This window comes from Dermacentor albipictus, chromosome 9, assembly GCF_038994185.2.
Source record: "Dermacentor albipictus isolate Rhodes 1998 colony chromosome 9, USDA_Dalb.pri_finalv2, whole genome shotgun sequence".
In the NCBI taxonomy this organism is placed as follows: Eukaryota; Metazoa; Arthropoda; class Arachnida; order Ixodida; family Ixodidae; genus Dermacentor; species Dermacentor albipictus.
In genome coordinates this window covers 47,113,449-47,130,891 of record NC_091829.1, presented here as the reverse complement: position 1 = coordinate 47,130,891, position 17,443 = coordinate 47,113,449, and the positions used below count along the sequence as shown (strand labels likewise).

Below are 17,443 nucleotides of genomic sequence, written 5' to 3'. Positions count from 1 at the left end.
AGCACAGCTAGAGCGTCATAAAATGTCGAATGATCCAATCAAATGTTCCGTAAGAGTTTAGAACTGTGTCAAGATAAGAATATATATGCCACCTTGCGACATTCAACACATGACGTAGTTTGTCGACCATTCCATATCTTCCCGAAGCTGCTGATCGTTCTTTCCTTCTTTCCTCCGTTCCTGCGTGGCGGTAACAAGCAGGCTGTCAGCCAGCTGAAGTAAAACTGAAGCTCGGTTATTCACCCCCCCCCCTCTTCCCGTTTCCTCCTTTCCCGCTAAATTCGCGATAGTGGCGATCGCGCGAGTTGCATGCTGGGAAGGGGAACATTTTTTTTTTTTCCGGCGGGAAGCCAACATGGCAGCCAGCTTTAGCGCTGCGTTTTTTTTCTTCTTTCGTCGTTTTACCGATTTTACCTTCCGTGACTTCGACGGACACCGTCGGACGTGTAAGCGTATGCACCCGTCTCGGGTGTTTGTGCGACCCACGACGCCCGGCACAACTTGGGAGCTTCCAAAATCTGCACGAGCCGCCGCAGAGCTGTAATGCCGCTAGAAACGTGGCTCGTGTGCTAAGGGGCCGCTGCAAAGGATTGCCTGCCTCATGCAGCGCACCGCGTGTACGACAGGGACGAGTCTCGGCTGAGCTGCGGCTATTGTGATCATCGTCCCAAGTTACCGCGGCACAATCGACGCTATTACTCGTCAGAGACGTTTTCGGCGTGCTGTTCGGGCCGTTTCAACCGATCTACAGACTAGCGTCGGGTGAGGGACGACTACGGTGACCATTGCTCCGAGTGCCCAGGGCAGAATCTGTGACCATGGTAAGCAACAGTCGTAGCTAAACTATATTGAGTTCGTAGTATGCGAAGCTTCTGTTAACGGCTCCACTGTTACGAAAATATGCGCTTACGCTAAATGCATCGGAGCTTGCAGTATGAGTGGCAGGTGCGAATAGTTGGCCTTGTTCGTACTACGCTAAGTGCATCGGAGCTTGCAGTATGGTTGGCAGGTGCGAATAGTTGGCCTTGTTCGTACTGCAGATGCGATTCTTTACAGTATGGACATCAGGTAGACATTTTTAGCTTCCGATAGACTAGCCATCACTATATCTACTTTTGTAGACAAATGAATCGCCAAGGTTGCAGCGCGCGGTCTTAGCATAACCTATAGTGTATGCAATCAATTAGTCATGACTCGCCACAGTCATGAGTTGTTGTCATGGGTACACTCATTTACTCGGGCACATGCAGCTTCCGTGCACCGTACAAATATGTGCAACCCTACTGCGTTAAGTTCGGTGTAATTTTTTCTGTACCTTTCTTTCTTTATGTATGTGTTGTGTCCATCCGTCATCAGTGAAGAGCATGATCCTCTATTATCGCTACCGGCTCCACTCATTTGGCAGATACCAAGCGAGTGATTATATCCTATTGAGATAGACACCTTAATTCCCAATGCACACACTCTTAAAGAATTGAGGAGCCATTCCACCTAGTGAAGGCGGTTGACCAGCGAAACTGCTATGGTGGTATCAATTATGTTGGTTTAGAGTTTTGTTGCTATGTAGCTATAGATATAATTATGCATACATCATTTATGCGAAATACAAAGAAATATCAGGCGCGCACTACGTCACACACTGCGTATCATACACACCGACAGCTACTGTCGAAGGGCTTTCACGACGCCGCTCTAAAGACGCTATGACGGAGTGCAGTTTAGACGCACGTGACCGTCAAGCCGAGCCTCGACGCGAGCGACGATATGCGTTGACCGGGGCGCAGTCCAAATGAGTGCACGAACCTAAACAAGTTTGTTTGTAATTTGCGATTGAACATACTTCCTAGTTAGCTGAATGAAACTTGAAAGGACTACAGTTTTATACTAGCCGACAAGCCTGGTTTCCCTCCCATAGAAGCCCACGTATTGACAGCAGAAGGGAGTTCCACAATACTTACAACTTCACTATGAATTACGTAATTATAAGAAGTAAATGAAACTCGGTGCAATGTTAGAGTCGTCTTAGCGTCTAATGGTCATATAATTTGTTCCGGAGTAGTTTCAATAAAGCATGAGTTACAGCCGTTCTCTGTAACCATACTCCCTCCGTAGATGCCCATGTACTGATAGCAGACGGGAATTCTGTAACGTTCACAACTTCACTGTGAACTAATTATGACAACTAAATGAAATTCGGCGTACTAGCGACCAATTACAGTGTGATTTTCTTTTTTAATATACCTACATTAGATTGAAAGCCACAGCGCATTCGCGAGAAAGTTGGCTTTGCCGCAAGGTGTTTTCTGTTCGCTGCCCCGATTTTTCCAGAAGGTAGCCATAGACATACTTTGCTGTAAAAAGCTTGCAGCCTTTGGGCCTTATCTTGTCCCGCAACTATAATCAACCGTCTTGCTTTCCTTTAACGCTGCGCACCCGGTACTTCCACGCCATGAACGACATGCGCGTCATCAGCGTGACATAGCATTTTTGACGGGAAAGTAGCGAGCGCGGTGTTTTGAAAGAAAGAAAACGTAGGCGAGGCAGATGGCGATTATTTTTGTGGGTCAAGGTAAGCCCCAAACGAAGCAAACTTTTTAAAGCGTACGCTGTTAAAGGGAGTATTGCCCGCGTAGCAAGACGTAGGTGGCTGCCCGGCGACGTGAACCGTGTGCGGGATAGAGCGCATCTCTAAACCGATTTAGCTTCCATCATCGTCACGCTATGTCATGTAATGTCTAATCGTGACTTGAAGAATAACAGTGAGTGTAGCCGGAAGCCTATGTTTTTGTAACACTAGATTTTGTTTTGCATTACTTCGTCGTTGGCTTGAACATCGAGGCGCCGCCGTTATATCGCGGTAACGGCCGCTTGGCGCGACCGATAGCAAGAGTAAAAGATAACAATTGCGAAAAACAGAAACCGCGAGATAGTTCGACGTTGACATAATCGCTACTGAATTGCTGGAGTGGGGGATAATTGCGACAAAAGCCAAGAAATCATGTAGTGCTCTGTTTTAAAGGGCTCCCAACGTCAAGTTTGCCGCGAGATGCCAGCGGCACTCCTTCCCCTAGCGGAGACCGGCGTCGCCATCACAGCAAAAAGCCCTCCGCAGAATCAAGTAAGTTGGAACGTCAGTTTGGCGTTTTCTTGAATGATTGCTATGATTCGCGGTAGCGTTGTTGCTTCGCCTTGTAGCCTAGTTATGGCAGGTTTCTCGTCACAACGAGAATATTGCTGCAGCTCTACTTCGCCGTGTCTTGACTGACGCATGACAATCGCACGCGCGACGCACATTGTGCTTTCTTGAGTTTGTTGACGGCACATGTGGAATGTTTAGACAAGTATCTTGATCGCTAATGTTTCTGTAGTAGCAAGTTGCAAGCAGTTGAGCGCTTTAGCACAGGCGTATGATTAGGTAGCCCATTTGTCGAAAGAATGGGGAGCCTCCAGCTTTACATCTTGACTCTTCGAGTTCTACTGCAAGAAGGCAGCGGTGGTTTGAGTTATTCCTTTCAGTCTTTCTTTATAACGATGCTACGCAGACACGTTCGATCGCAATCAATCCCGATCCGGATCTAATTTTTCGGTTGCAGTCGATTATGGTCGCTGCTCCACCGTCCAGTAATGCGGATAAAGCTGGTTGATCGGACTCACCATGACGGCACAGAAGATGGCCTAGGATCGCGATCGACTGGGTCTGGATGGTGCAAAGTCATTGTCGAAAGTGCCTGTGTGGAAGCACTCTATCCGTATCGTACTCGACCGCGACACAAATTGCCCGTGTGGCAGGGGTATAAATTCGTCACCTATTTCGGGACGCCAGGGACGTCATTCAGTGTGACGCGCGACTTGACGGTATCTCTTGGTATAGTGGTGAGACGGCTTTCCGTGCGAGTTTCTTAACGCTGTTTCAGTGAATGACGGATACTTTGCCTCTTTCTTTGTTTCCATTTTTAACATGTTGTTCTCATAACATTGTGACACTCGCTGCACCTGCACGGAGCCGCCGTCGCTGTCGGCGTTCAGCGGCGACGCGCGCTTGAAGCTATGGGCCCCAATGCCCCTTGAATAATGAACCCCAATTGCATGTGACCGCACCCTCAATTGACCGCGCGACATCTATAAAATTTCACATACAAAAGTTCATGTGCGAAAAAAAAGTTTGCACATGAAAGGCAACAAGCGCGACTTGACTCTGCCATCAACCGCAGAGGCACACGCATGTCTCTCTCGCTCCCTCTCTCGCTCTTTCGCTATCGGCCTCGAAATATGTAGGATTTCAGGGGCGGAAGTCCTCCCTTCGTGTTTTCGGGGCTGCTGGGGCATTTGAACGGCAGGCTTGGGTGCACAAATGTACGGGAGACGCAATCTTGCGGTTCATACTTCCTCACACAGCATAGCGCTGCTACCGCGCGTCCTGGGGACTTTCCTCATTTGCTCACGCGCGCGGCACCGCACAGCAGCGTCCCTAGAGTTGCCTGGCCCAGGCTAAACAATCAGATGAACAATGTGTATGGACGCCTGGCGATCGCACTAGAAATCAAGAGCTAACTGCCCCTGTAGTGCATTAATGCTGTAATGTTGTAAATGCTGCCCTGCAGCCAATGTCAAGGCAGTAGAAGGATAGACCTAACACGAAGGCGCGTGCAAGCATGCCTCGGGTGTCCGCAACATCGCTATGAACAAACTGGCAGCCATTGAGGTGGGTCGTCGACGCTATGCAGGTCGGAGACAAGGGATGTCTAGAGTAAGGTGACGTATGTTGCGTCACAGACAGCGGGACGTCGTGTCTCTATTTTATGGATTGTGCGAGTTTGTGAAGTTTCTTACATAGTATACACAAAGTTATCTGTCTCGCCAGCTATCGGTATTTTCGGTTTCATGTTGCCTGTTGGCTACTTTCTATATTTTACGACAAGCTTAACAATTGTCACCGCACTTTTTTTCCGGATATAAGTACAAGACGTTACTGTAAAGCGCTCACTGCTAATTTGCGATTGGAATTTGCGTGAATATTACGACATGTGTGTACAATTTGTGGATTGCACTTACTGTGTAAGACATCATCAAGATAGCGTTCGAAAGCGCTGAGTGAGCACTGTACACGCAATCGAATGTGATGTAGCGCTCACATTTTGTGCGCAGACCCAATGAATTCTGTATCACACTGAAATTAAAAGGACACTTGGGATCTTAGAATAAGATGAATTGTCTCACGTTTTCCCGCGAAATATGTTCATTTCGCGCCTGGCAGAAATAATTGCATTCAGTGATGCCCATTGCGCGTTCAGGATTGCGACGTATGGGCATAAGCAAATTGGCGTATCGACATTTATCTGGTCGGTAACGATCTCATCTGAAGCGTCAGAATGCACTCAGGTGTGCGCCTGCATTCGAGTGTGTCAAGCGAGAGAAAGAGTGCTTGCATAAAGCGAGGCCGAGAAGCTTTGTTCGCCAGAACGATTATCATACATCAGCCAAATTTTTATGTCCACTGCAGTACTATGGCCTCTTCCAAAGGTCTCCAATTAAACCCCGTCATGCGCTGGCTGATTACAATTTGTCCCTGCAAGTTTCCTAACTTTTTGACATCACATAATTCTCTGTCGTCATCGACTGAGCTTCTCTTCCCTTGGCACCCATTATGTAACTCTAACAGACCTCCGGTTATCTGACCTGCCCTTTACGTGACCTTCCCAGCTTAATTTTTTTCTCTTAATGTTATTCAGAATATCGGCGACCCCCGTTTGCTCTCTGATCCAAACTGCCATCTTCCTATTTCTTAGCGTTGCACTTAACATCTTTCTTCCGTTCTTCGTTGTGAGGTACTTTATTAGTTCTGGAGCTGATGTTAACCTCCAAGTATCTGCTCCCTGTGTTCGTACCGGCAGGAAGCAATGACTGTACGTGCTTTTTTAGAGATAACGCTAAGCTGCCGGCAAGGATTTGGTAATGGCTACCCTATCCGCTTCAAATTTTATTCGTCTGGAAATTTTTATCAAATACCCCTGTAAACCGATGACATAGATAAACGTACTCTTTCGCAGATTCTAGTGGCGGACTGCCAATCATGATTTCTTGTTCGCTTACCATGCTAGTGAACGCTACCTTTGTCTTCTGCATATAATATACAACCCTCCTCAATCATTTCTTGAAACTTGTTCCCATCGTCGCTGAACAGGACCATGTCATTTGTAAATCGTAGATTCATGAGGTATTCGCCATTGATCCTCACTCATAATCCTTCCAACACTAACAGCTTAACCACTTCTTCTCATCATGCATTGAATACATTGTATAATACCCCTTCCTGAAGCCAGCCTGTTCTTTCGCCAAATGTTGCCCTAATTATATTGGCAATTACTTTGATGAATAGTGTAAACAATACTGAAAGCAAGCTATAATTATTCAATTAGTTAACGTCACCTTTCCTATGGATTGGTGTAATTTGGAATTATTTCAACTCTCAGCTACTGTTAACGCCTTGAGTCATTGCGAATGAATGGCTACAAGCCACTCAGGCATAATATACTCTCAAGTCCTCCATAAATGTTAGCAAAGAAGTTCGAGAACAAGTTAAGGACCGCACAATGAGCGATAGAACGAAAAATGCTAGGTGTACCGTTAAGAGACAGGAAGAGAGCAGAACGGATCAGGGAGCAAACGAGAATAGCCGATATTCTAGTTGACACTGAGAGAAAAAAAAAATGGAGCAGGGCGAGGCCATGTAATGCGTTGGGCAAATGGCCAGTGAACCATTAGTTACAGAGTGGGTGCCAAGAGAAGAGAAGCACAGTCGTGGACGGCAGAAAATTAAGCAGGGTGATGAATTAGGAAATCTGCAGGCGTTGGTTGGCATTGGCATCAGAGAGCGCAAGACAATTGTAACTGGAGATCTCTGAGAGAAGCCTTCATATTGCAGTAGACATAAAAATAGGCTGCTGATGATGATCACCTCCGTATTTAACTCCAGTGGTCTTTCATCATATCCTGCCGCTTTTTCCCGGGACCTGTCTTGCCAGGCCTTTCCAACGACTTCGCTTGTTAAATATGGAGCTTCTGTATCCTGTTCGTAACTGCTTCCACTCAAGGTTGCGTAGCTGCTTTGGGTACTGTACAGACCTGTATAAAAGTCCTCTACTGCCTCTAATATACCATCAAAATTGTTTTCACAGCACCCATATTGCTCCTTACTATACCAAGCTTCATTTTAATTTATTTCATGCTGCCCCCATTTTTTACTGCCTCTTCAATTTTTCAAACTTCATTATTTTCGAATATCACTTTTGTTGTTGTTTATCAACTTTAAGAGTTCAACAAATTTTATCTGATCTATTGAGTGGACACTTTCATGCTTTGTCATTTCTTTATTCGGTCCTTTGTTGTTTGGGAGAGCTTACCTACTTGTTGCCTTGGTGTCTTACGGCCCACTTCAATTGGTGCTTCTGAAGTCGGTCCGGCCATATCGTTTTGGTTATAACCTTTAAGTCATCTACGTCGTCTGGTTCTAAAGCTGGTTATTTATTCACGAACACTATAGTCTGAACTCATCTGCCTTCACCCTGACAGCGCCTGGGTTTGGGTTTCCTTTTGACTAAGTTTGCCGTTTCTCTCTTCAAATCTAGGGCAGTTCTACACCTCACTAACTTGTGATCTCAGTTTCTACATCCTGCAGTGTGCTATTGTTGGCGGCACCGAGTATGAAATCTATTTTAAGGTTTCCTCCTCCTTCGACTTTCCCGATGCTGCTGCTGCTGCTGTCGACTGCTGCCGAGCCGATAATGCAATTTGAGCAACTTGGAATCTGTTACTGGATGTGCGCCCGAACAGACAACTTGGGTCGCATGATATATGCAACGGTGCATGTGGCACTGTGTATATTTGCGTGAATAGACAACTTGTGCCTCTGGTAATGTGTAACTTGCCATGTGCAAGTGGCCATGTGTGACTGGCCCGTTGGGTATGTGCCCGAATAGACAAGTTGGTGCACTTGGTATGGGCAGATGGGCATGTCAGCATATTCAGTCAGCGCCCCAGAAAGGGTATGTGCCGCTAAGAATGTAGTCGACTCTACAAGCAGAAGAAGCGGCAAGAAGCAAGAAGTCGGCCACAGAAACAGCCGAGTGCGGAGACAAAATTTAAGTGAACAAAATCCAAATGTTCGAGAGGCAACAACAACGTATGGGACGTATGGAGCGTGCTTTGGGAGCGAGGAGTGTTGGGCGGCGTAGAAGTGAATGTGGTGTGGAAATGAACAAAGCTTCGCTCATAACCAATTCTCACTATAAATATATATATATATATATATATATATATATATATATATATATATATATATATATATATATATATATATATATATATATATATATATCATATCATATCTCAGTCATATCTTAAGAAGCCAACAAACGCAGACAGCAAAGACAACATAAGGGAAATTACTTGTGCCTAATAAATGAAGTAAGGAAACGATACATTAATGGAAATTAAAGTGGATGAAGTCGGTTCCCACCTGCAGCAAGTGGTTTTTTTCAACCACTTTAATTTCCGTGAATGTATAGTTTCTTTATTTCATTAATAAGCGCACGTAATTTCCCCTATGTTGTCCTTGGTGTCAGTGTTTTTTGGCTTCTTATGATATGACTAATAAAAATTGGGCCCCTCGGTTAACCCCTTTTTTCTCGGATCTGTTCCCCAGGTTGCGCTTCCCCAACTTTCACCTTGAAGTCGCCCATGACAGCATTGTACGGAGTTAGCACCCTTCTCATTGCTAATTGAACATATTCATAAAGTTTCTGTTTCTTCATCGTCATGACTGGACGTTGGAGCATTGGCTTGTACTACATTTAATATATATCTCCTATTCAGCTTTATTACGCTGACTGCTACATTCTCCCTTAAGCTGTAAAATTCATCCCTGTTGCCCGCTATAATCTAACCTACCCTGAATACAGGGTAAAAATTCTACCCCGTATTCTCTCTTGTCTAGAATACTTCTGTAGCAGAAGATGTGGCCATTAGTTCGCACTGTATAAGCCTTACTACTTCTAACCTCATTAAGGCCAATGGTATCCCATGCAATGCTTGATAATTCCTCAAAGAGTTTTGCTAAGCTAGCTTCACTCAAGGGGCCTCGCGTATTAAGCAATGCCCATGTTCACTTCTCTCCCGCACCTCCCCTTTCTAGCTTAGGAATGTCACGCACATCACTAAGCGACCAGAACACTGAGCCGCATATCACGGTTGACGGACTGAGGATATGCGGCATGTAAAATTGCATTTGTAGCTCCTTTTAACGTTCTTGAACACAATTGGGTGTTTCGCAAGCGTTGTTACGCTTTCGTAGAGCTAAGGTACAAAATTGTCACTAAAGTTGTGCCATCTTGCTTTTATCAGGTCTCCCACAGGCATTCTTTGTCGTTCTCGCGGCTACATGGTAGATTAACAAAGCCGACATCTGGCTCGGTTGGACTACGTAATAAAGTGTTCACATGATGGACTGTAGCTGACTAGAGAATTTTACACTGTTGGCAATCTAAAGCACGCTAGCATGTTAGCATCAGTTTCAAAAACTTCGGTCCACTCCGATTTCTGAACACTCCCGCGTTTTCCCGGCCCGGATCGATGCCCTGCCAGCTAGACGACTACCGGAAGGGAGTCGCCATCTGCCGCCGAGCGAAAACACTAGGGATGATTTCTTTCCGCAGCCCTCCGAGTGTGGCGCACACGGGCACCACACGAGGCATCTCTAACACGGGGAAGATTCCTAATGCTTCACGAATCGTCGACTTGGCAGCCCCGCAAAGCACTCTAGAACGTGCAACCACTGCTGTGGAATTTCTGCATTTAAAAGGAATATTAACTTTCAGCGAGTGACGATATGATTTAAGGGCTCCAATGATTATTTGCATTTGTAGGACGTGCGCGAAGTTTACTACTTGAGAATTCTGGAATGGTCTCTCAATACAAATTTGCACAAAAAGTGGCGAAACAATTTTCTACGGTGGTTTAAGGTTCTTCAACGGACGAGCAGCGAAAGATGACAATTTTATGTTTAAAATGCAACGTGGCATAACATCATGCTAAACAAGTTCAAAGGAAATTTAAGCTCCATAATGGTAATAATTGGAAACTATATCAAATGCTTCAAAATACCTCAGTTAAGATACAATAACCTTAGTATTAGAATGTACGTATAAATAAGCGTCGTACAATTAGCAGTCGTCCTTTCTCTTTCTTTTTTGTACCTCCCGGACGCGTTTGTCCCGTGGCTGGTTAACCAAATAACGGTGTCATCTACCATATAGATTGGAAGTTTTTCTTGCATGACTGAATAAAAAAAATTATTGGGTTTTTACGTTCCACAACCACTTTCTGATTATGAGGCACACCGTAGTGGAGGACTCCGGAAATTTCGACCACCTGGGGTTCTTTAACGTGCAACTAAATCTAAGTACACGGGTGTTTTCGCATTTCGCCCCCATCGAAATGCGGCCGCCGTGGCCGGGATTCGATCCCGCGACCTGTGCATGACTGAATAGTTTCCATCAATGAAACAGCGTCATGTTTACACCGCCAACACATGTGGTGGAGTTTGTCTGGTGCAGCTTTCAATTGGAAGGCATTGTGCATTCAACCTTAGAGGCTCATTTCCTAGTGAAAATACTACAATAATGGTCTTTTTGCATTGTACGTCTCAATAACATTCTTAGGTCACCAAAGTATGTCTGGAAACTTTGTAGGAAATGTAGTTCAATGAAGGCAAATCTAAGAATGTGTGGTCCCAGGCATAAATGCGAATCTTTTTTGGTCTATTGTTGCTGGTGAACTCTTCAGTACCTCGCTGTTATGTTTTAGCGTTCTGTCAAAACAGGTATAGTTCCTTAAACTTGTAAACAAACAAAAGTCCTCCCTTTATATAAATATCGTAACAAAGCGCTTTTAATAGTATGAATATTGATCTGCTTAACACCTTTCTTAAGTAAAATTTTGCTACACATCATTGATACGGATTTTTTTTCATTGAATCACATATTATCTAAGTTTTAACATGGCTTTTCGCATGGATTTAGTAGCATGTCGCAGTTTATCGAATTCACTCAAGACAACGCTCATGCTTGTGACATTAGAATAAAGTTAGATGCTATTTTCGATTATTTCTTTAGGCCTGTGCCACCGTTATTGGTTCTAAACTTCTCAACAAGCTCAGCATCATCCTTGAAACCTGATTGCCTTCCTTACTTTCTCTTGAATTAGTTGCGGTTGGTTAGTTTCCACTCGTTCGATTCTGCCATGCTGGATGCCTCTTCAGGCGTTCATGTGTCGGTGTTTGGCCACTTACTATATTTACATTAGTGGCCTTCCCAGCAACGCGGAAAGTAACATTTCATTGTATGCTGGTGACTGCGCTTCTTATCATGAAATTACTTTTGCTGACTACAGCCATTGCCTGGATTATTCAATTGCTCAATATTGTGCCTGATGTGAAGCTTAGCAGGCGATGATTGGTTTCAACAAAACTGCAATACAACGTACAACACATAACAAAGTAAGATAATCCTTCATAAAACATACATGACCAATTATTTCTAGCTATTCAGATAAGCGACTAACTTTAGACAGGATTTTCCAATACAAGTACTTCAGTTTCACCTTGTCTTATTTCCCCGTCCAAAGTATGTGGATTTTATTTGTCTACAGACCCTTTTTAAGAACTTCTATATATGCAGCAAATACTAAAATTATTTCCAAAAGATGGTAAACTTTTCATGTATAAATAGCTAGTTTAACCATTTTTAGATTATAGTACAGTTGTATGGAATGCGCACAATCTAGCAACATTAACCTGGAAGTCGTCCGGAAGAAGGCCATTTGCCTTATTTATAGACAGTTCGACCATAGCTTCCCCCTTAGTCATGTCTTCATTAAATTAGCATTCTCTTAAAATTGCGCTAACTGGGGTTGAAAACACATTTTGTTTGTTACGATTAAATGACTTCAAAAGGTTAAATGAAAACTATGTTTAGACCGATACCAGAGAAGATATAAACGTTGAGGCTATGTTTGTCAGCTTTTATTTGTTTGTTTTGCACAAACTATTTATGATTGTCATGCAAGGCTAACTAATTTGATAGCCGGTGCTCATTAAGCATACCATGCCGCGAAGAAAGATTAAAAATAAATTATAGTGCCATTTGACTTGCGCTATCAGAACGAAAAAGTTGAAAGGGAGTTTTATGTGTAAACCTGCCTCTCAACGTAATCGAAAAATAAAATTCGGATTCCAAATTGACCCACAATTATGATATACAAGCAAGACTTCATTGCAGACATCCCTGCACATCTTTGCAGTTGTGATATAAGCTACCACGATTGGTCCGTTCGATACGTCTGCACCACTGGGAACCAGTTCATGGTGGGGCACAAGAAGTTCAAAAATCGCGCAGCTCAATTTCAGCGGTGCTTGCACAATGCGACATCGAAGCAAATATGGAGGGGCCGACACAGTGCAGACGCGATGCAGGCGTTATGTTTCGTCCACCTAAACTGCACCTTTCATGTCAGTTTGAGATACTAAGCTGCAGGTATGGTCGCGGCTACTGAGGGGTAAACACACCTTGCGTTGCACCTGCTGCTCTACTGCTTCGCGCCAGCACGCCTGTGCCAAGTCGCCACCATCAGTAGGGAGGAGAGTGCAGATAAAATTATTAAGAAGGCCTTCACCCTTTCTGCCATTTTAGAAATGAATGGTATGGTTCATAGGGCCTCATTACCGCACCGCTGAAACTAACGGCAGCATGCAGCACCTCGTGAATTGGATCAGATAATGCGAATCCAACAGACCTAGTGTGATGGTCACTCGTAACAGCGCATGAACATTAGTGCAGCACTTTTAGTCATCGAATTCTGACTACGACTTGCCATTTGTCGGCGTTATGGACGCCGTAGAGATGCCTGAGCACCAGTGCGCTGACCCCGAGTTGTTGCCGCTGGTCGAGCACCTTCAAAGAACTGAAATTATTTTACCTCGCTCACTCGTGCGCGGCTTATAATCGTACTTTCTGCACAACAACGTCCTTTACAGAAAAAACTGTGGAAGCGGTCCAGATACGTACCTCTTTGTCGTGTCTTCGGCGCTGCGCCAAGATATCTTGCAAGCCTACCATGATGAGCCATGCGATGGACACCTGGGATTCGCTGAGGCATTATCAGCAAGGGTGCGATAGAAGTATCCATGGCCCCGGACTTTTTCTTCTGTGAAACGGTACGTGAAGACCTGTCGCGATTGTCATCTTCGCAAGAAACCGCCAGTTGAACCGGCTCGCTTTCTCCACTCTGTGGACCCTCCTCAAGCACCGTTCTAACACATAGGAATGGATCTGCTTGGTCCATTCCCAGTGACCTTTTTGCGCAACAGATGGATAACCGTCGCTACCGACTACGTAACCCGGTACGCCGAAACCGAAGATATTCCGCAAGGAAACTCTTATGAAGTGGCCAAGTTCTTTGTCCGCCACATCGTCCTACGCAAGGTGCACCCTCTGTGGTCATAACCAATCGCGGTGCAGCATTCACAACCGAATTTATGCAGGGCGTTCTCCAGCTGACGTATAGCTCTCACCACGAGAGGATTGTGTCCAAGGGCATTAGTGCTCTTTGTCAGAGGAACGGGTCCTGGGACACTGGCCGAGACCGTCCTCAGCACAGAAGGCTTTGAAAGCGTTGTTGGGCTTCTTGCGGAGAATTGGTCTTAGAGACAGACTTTAAGCAGTACCGCATTCTCCTTTCCTTTTTCCCCTTTCTTTTTCGCTTTTCTTTCCTTTTTGTAACATCTTTTTTCTATTAACTTTTATTACTTACTTCCCTTACTTCCCCAGCAGAGGGTAGCCAGCCGGTCTGAGAAATGACTAACCTCCCTGTCGTACCGTCTGTTCCAGCCTCCTCATTGCACATAAAATACAATGTTTGGGCTATTGCACAGCAACAAATATAGAGTGCGACCTTTAATACCATCACGGGGCACATTTAATCATGCTTCGAAAATGTGTAATCACTAGTAAAGCACAAAAGAAATGTATAATGCGCCCATGGCAGTGCATCTCGTGATTTCAAATGGCCACTCAGCGTGTTCCATGTTCAGTGACCATTGTTTACCGGCGACCAATAGCGAAATAACTTGCACAGGGTTGTCTTAATAGCTGATTGCGTGAGCTTCGAGAAGTTGCTTAGCGAAAACCTTCCTTTTTGTTTCTTGCCTGCAGTGCGGTCAGTGGGGATGCAGACCTATCTGTGAAAAAACGATTTTGCACCGCAGTAAGAGTATAGGCATGCATAACTCTTCATATTGAGGCCCGCCCTATAAAAAATAATGCAGACACGAGTATCAGTATAACATATATCATGATGCGTGATATAAAGGTTTTGTACCTCCATGAATGATTAATACCGTGCACTCCGGTTGCTTACGTTTCTCTCACATTGCCTGACATGTGCATGTTGTTCTACATATAATTGATACGTTCGCAATAAATAGTCTTTGGCGAGTCTTCGCCGATGTGGTGTCTTCGCTGTCATTCGTGCTTTCTGAACTGTTCCTAGTCTTTCAAAAATGTCCCAACTGGCCCAGACCTCGACTCTTCTTGCCTCAATCTAGAAGTTGTCATCTCTTAAAATATGGCCAGCACTAATAACTTCAGGATAATACAATAAACATTGAAACTGTCCCTAAGACAATAACAGACCTTTTACTCTTTGCAACATGCCGTTTCACGTGTTGGTACGAGACGATTTGAAAGAAATGCGCAGTGTGTTACAGTGTACAAGGTTGAATGGTCCCCTGTCTTTGTCATGAACACTGAAATATCACCATAGTTGCGCAAGGATCTTGCACTTCATGTCAGAGACTTGTCCCAGGGCTTTCTTATTTTTGTAAACTCCCGGACTCTTGCATTCATAAAATGGATGGTAAATTTCACACCTGATTTCCCATCTAAGTCCCTGCATTTTAATCTGCTTTACAATCACCTTTCTGCCAATGACATTAAGGGTTGTAGTCATTTGTCTCAAGGTGTTTCTAATGTGCCAAGGTTAAGGATTTTGACATATCTTCAAAGCTGACCCAATCTCAAAAATATTCTCAGCCGTAACGGGTGCTTATTTAGACATGAGACGTGTCCCATAAATTACAATAACATTGATCGTTGGAATAATCTTATTTTTAGATAAAAGCACATCCGTTTGACTTGCCAAGCTACATGTTTACTCGAGTACGCTCCACATGCTCTTCCAGAAAAGTAGCGCAGATATTAAAATAAAAATATTAAAAAATTTTCTCTCGAAACCTATGGAAATTATTCAATTGCAAAATGCAAAGTAGGTAGCAAGAGAGTCCAGCTTTAGTGCGTCTGCCGTTGACAGGCATGAAGTTGAAAAGGATACCCACGTATAATAAAACAAAGACATGCCTTCTTAAAGATTTGTTGCATAAGAAAGGTAAATTAATTGCCAGCAAAATCCTCTGGTAATGTGGCACCTGCAATACAGCTAGAATACGCCATGCAGATTACTTTGCATTTACTCATTTGATTTCTTGGTGTTATGTAGCAGAAAAGAAAGCTGCCGCATATGTTTGCATCTCCTAGTGTTAGTATTCTCAATATCATCAAAACTGATGTAACTGCAATTCGTTACTCCACGAAAGGTACCATCAGCCAGCTAAGCCGTACTTGTTGCATAAAGCTTTTCGTGTTGGTCTTTTTACAATGTTAGTTTTGAGTGTGTCCTGTCACACAAAACTTGCTAAAGAGGTCAAGAATGCAATATAAATCTTTGGAAACTGATTTTCCCAGCCTAGAACCAATGTATGGTGCTGACTTCCTTGGTGCTAGTTTGAGACTTAAAGAAGCTACACCTTAGCATGCAAACTGTCAAAATATATGTAGTTCAGAGGAGCTAGACATAAAATCCGTTTCATTTCTCACATAAAGGTCCAAAAGGCTTGCATGAAAACTATCAAAGATTGTGTAGTTCCTATGCAGTGCGGAAATTCATATTATGAGAGAGAGAGAGAGACAACTTCATGTAGTCGCCTGCAAAACGACACCATGACTAAATGGCGCCTTGACGCGGGCCCTGACGTCTTCTCAGCCGGTGGCCTCTACTCAACTCCAGCGCGTGTTACTTCCGCGGTCGGTCGCCCAGCATTTTGCAGGTAGCTGGTTATGCAAGGATGGAGCGTTGTTGTCGGCTATTTGGGCATTAACACACATGGCAAATTTTCTTTTGAACCGCTGTGTCAATTTTAGGTCACGAAGAAAGCTGTATTTGTGTCGAAACAGCGCAGGCATTCATATTCTGCTTGGTAAATGCGGTGGAGACATATAACACGCACTTTTTCGGCCTTTGAATGCTCAGCTGCTACTAAAATTGTGTAATATAACCAGTGAGCGAGCAAACTCTGCCCATATTCTTTATTGAACTCTACGACTGGCAATGTACTTGCTGTCGAAGAACTAAATTAGAGAAAGCATTCGAATATCAACGTGTGTACATTTACGGCAGTTGCCTTCTTTGTGCGTACAGACAGTTCTCGAGATCAATTGATATTGTGATGTCGCTTCAGCCTCGAAATAACCTCCGCATAGAAATACGCCCAGGACATTCCCAGTACGTGTACATCGCGCCCGCAGAACTGACAGATGGGATGGACTCTGCTAGGTTGATGGACGATCACATCACTGGGGTATGTGAGGCTCTGAGATTGTCGGGTAATGGATGCGTCCTCACGGGAAGAGATGCATGAACGTTTTCGGAGTAGGATACGGTATTTGTGGGCCTCAGAGTTGAACAGGGCCTTGGCTGCGGTGCTCTTCTTGGTAAATATTTAGGTGAACACACGTCTGGTCAACGGAGTTGGGTGCTCGAAATGTCGTAAACGTGGGCTATAACGAATAAGCTCGCTCACTGATTGTGATTCGGGACTGTCAAAGCCGCTTTTCATGAGTCGCCGAGAATGGTAACCTCGTATGTTTCGCATGAGGCAGCGCCACGAAGAGGCAGGGAGGAAGCCGGGCAGAGGTGGAAGAGTTGGAGTGAAAGTGTTTGTCGGTCTCGCCGTCGAATCTTCAACTGCTTTGCGCCATAACCCCAGTTCGAGAAATAGCACTGCCCCAGACTCAATCATATTTTTTTTTTCGATGTCGTTCAAGATTGGAAGATTGGAATGAAAGAAACGTCGTGTGACTCGCGCGCACCATTGCAAAATCATCCAAACTGTATTTAGTACATAAACGAATAAGGCTAGATCCTCGCGATTCAGAACGATCCGTGTGGCGTCACAGGTTGTGCCAGCTCCACATGATCAGGTCTTCGTCCTTGCGTCCCGACCTGCGTTGCCAAAAAAAAAAGAAACACTAAAATACGCGCGACACACGAATCGCTT

At 44.4% G+C, this 17,443-nt stretch overlaps 1 protein-coding gene and 1 long non-coding RNA gene across 6 annotated transcripts in view; one reads left to right on the top strand and one right to left on the bottom strand.

Annotated features, from left to right (window-relative positions):
- The first annotated feature begins 349 nt into the window (after positions 1 to 349).
- Positions 350 to 17,443, top strand: part of LOC135916162 (uncharacterized) — a 60,077-nt gene continuing 42,983 nt past the window's right edge. For 3 of the 4 annotated variants that reach the window (XR_011508375.1, XR_011508372.1, XR_011508374.1), the window contains exons 1-2: positions 350 to 821; positions 3,020 to 3,118. This is a non-coding gene — a long non-coding RNA (uncharacterized lncRNA). Of the gene's footprint in view, positions 822 to 3,019; positions 3,119 to 13,087; positions 13,268 to 17,443 lie in introns of all 4 variants that reach the window. The other variant, XR_011508373.1, reaches the window with a different exon arrangement.
- The window catches only part of LOC135916161 (uncharacterized), a 57,611-nt gene continuing 57,420 nt past the window's right edge, over positions 17,253 to 17,443 (bottom strand). For both annotated transcript variants that reach the window (XM_065449424.2, XM_070525062.1), the window contains one exon: positions 17,253 to 17,388. In XM_065449424.2, the coding sequence (XP_065305496.2) occupies positions 17,337 to 17,388 (52 nt within the window). In that variant the 3' untranslated portion in view covers positions 17,253 to 17,336. The remainder of the gene's footprint in view (positions 17,389 to 17,443) is intronic.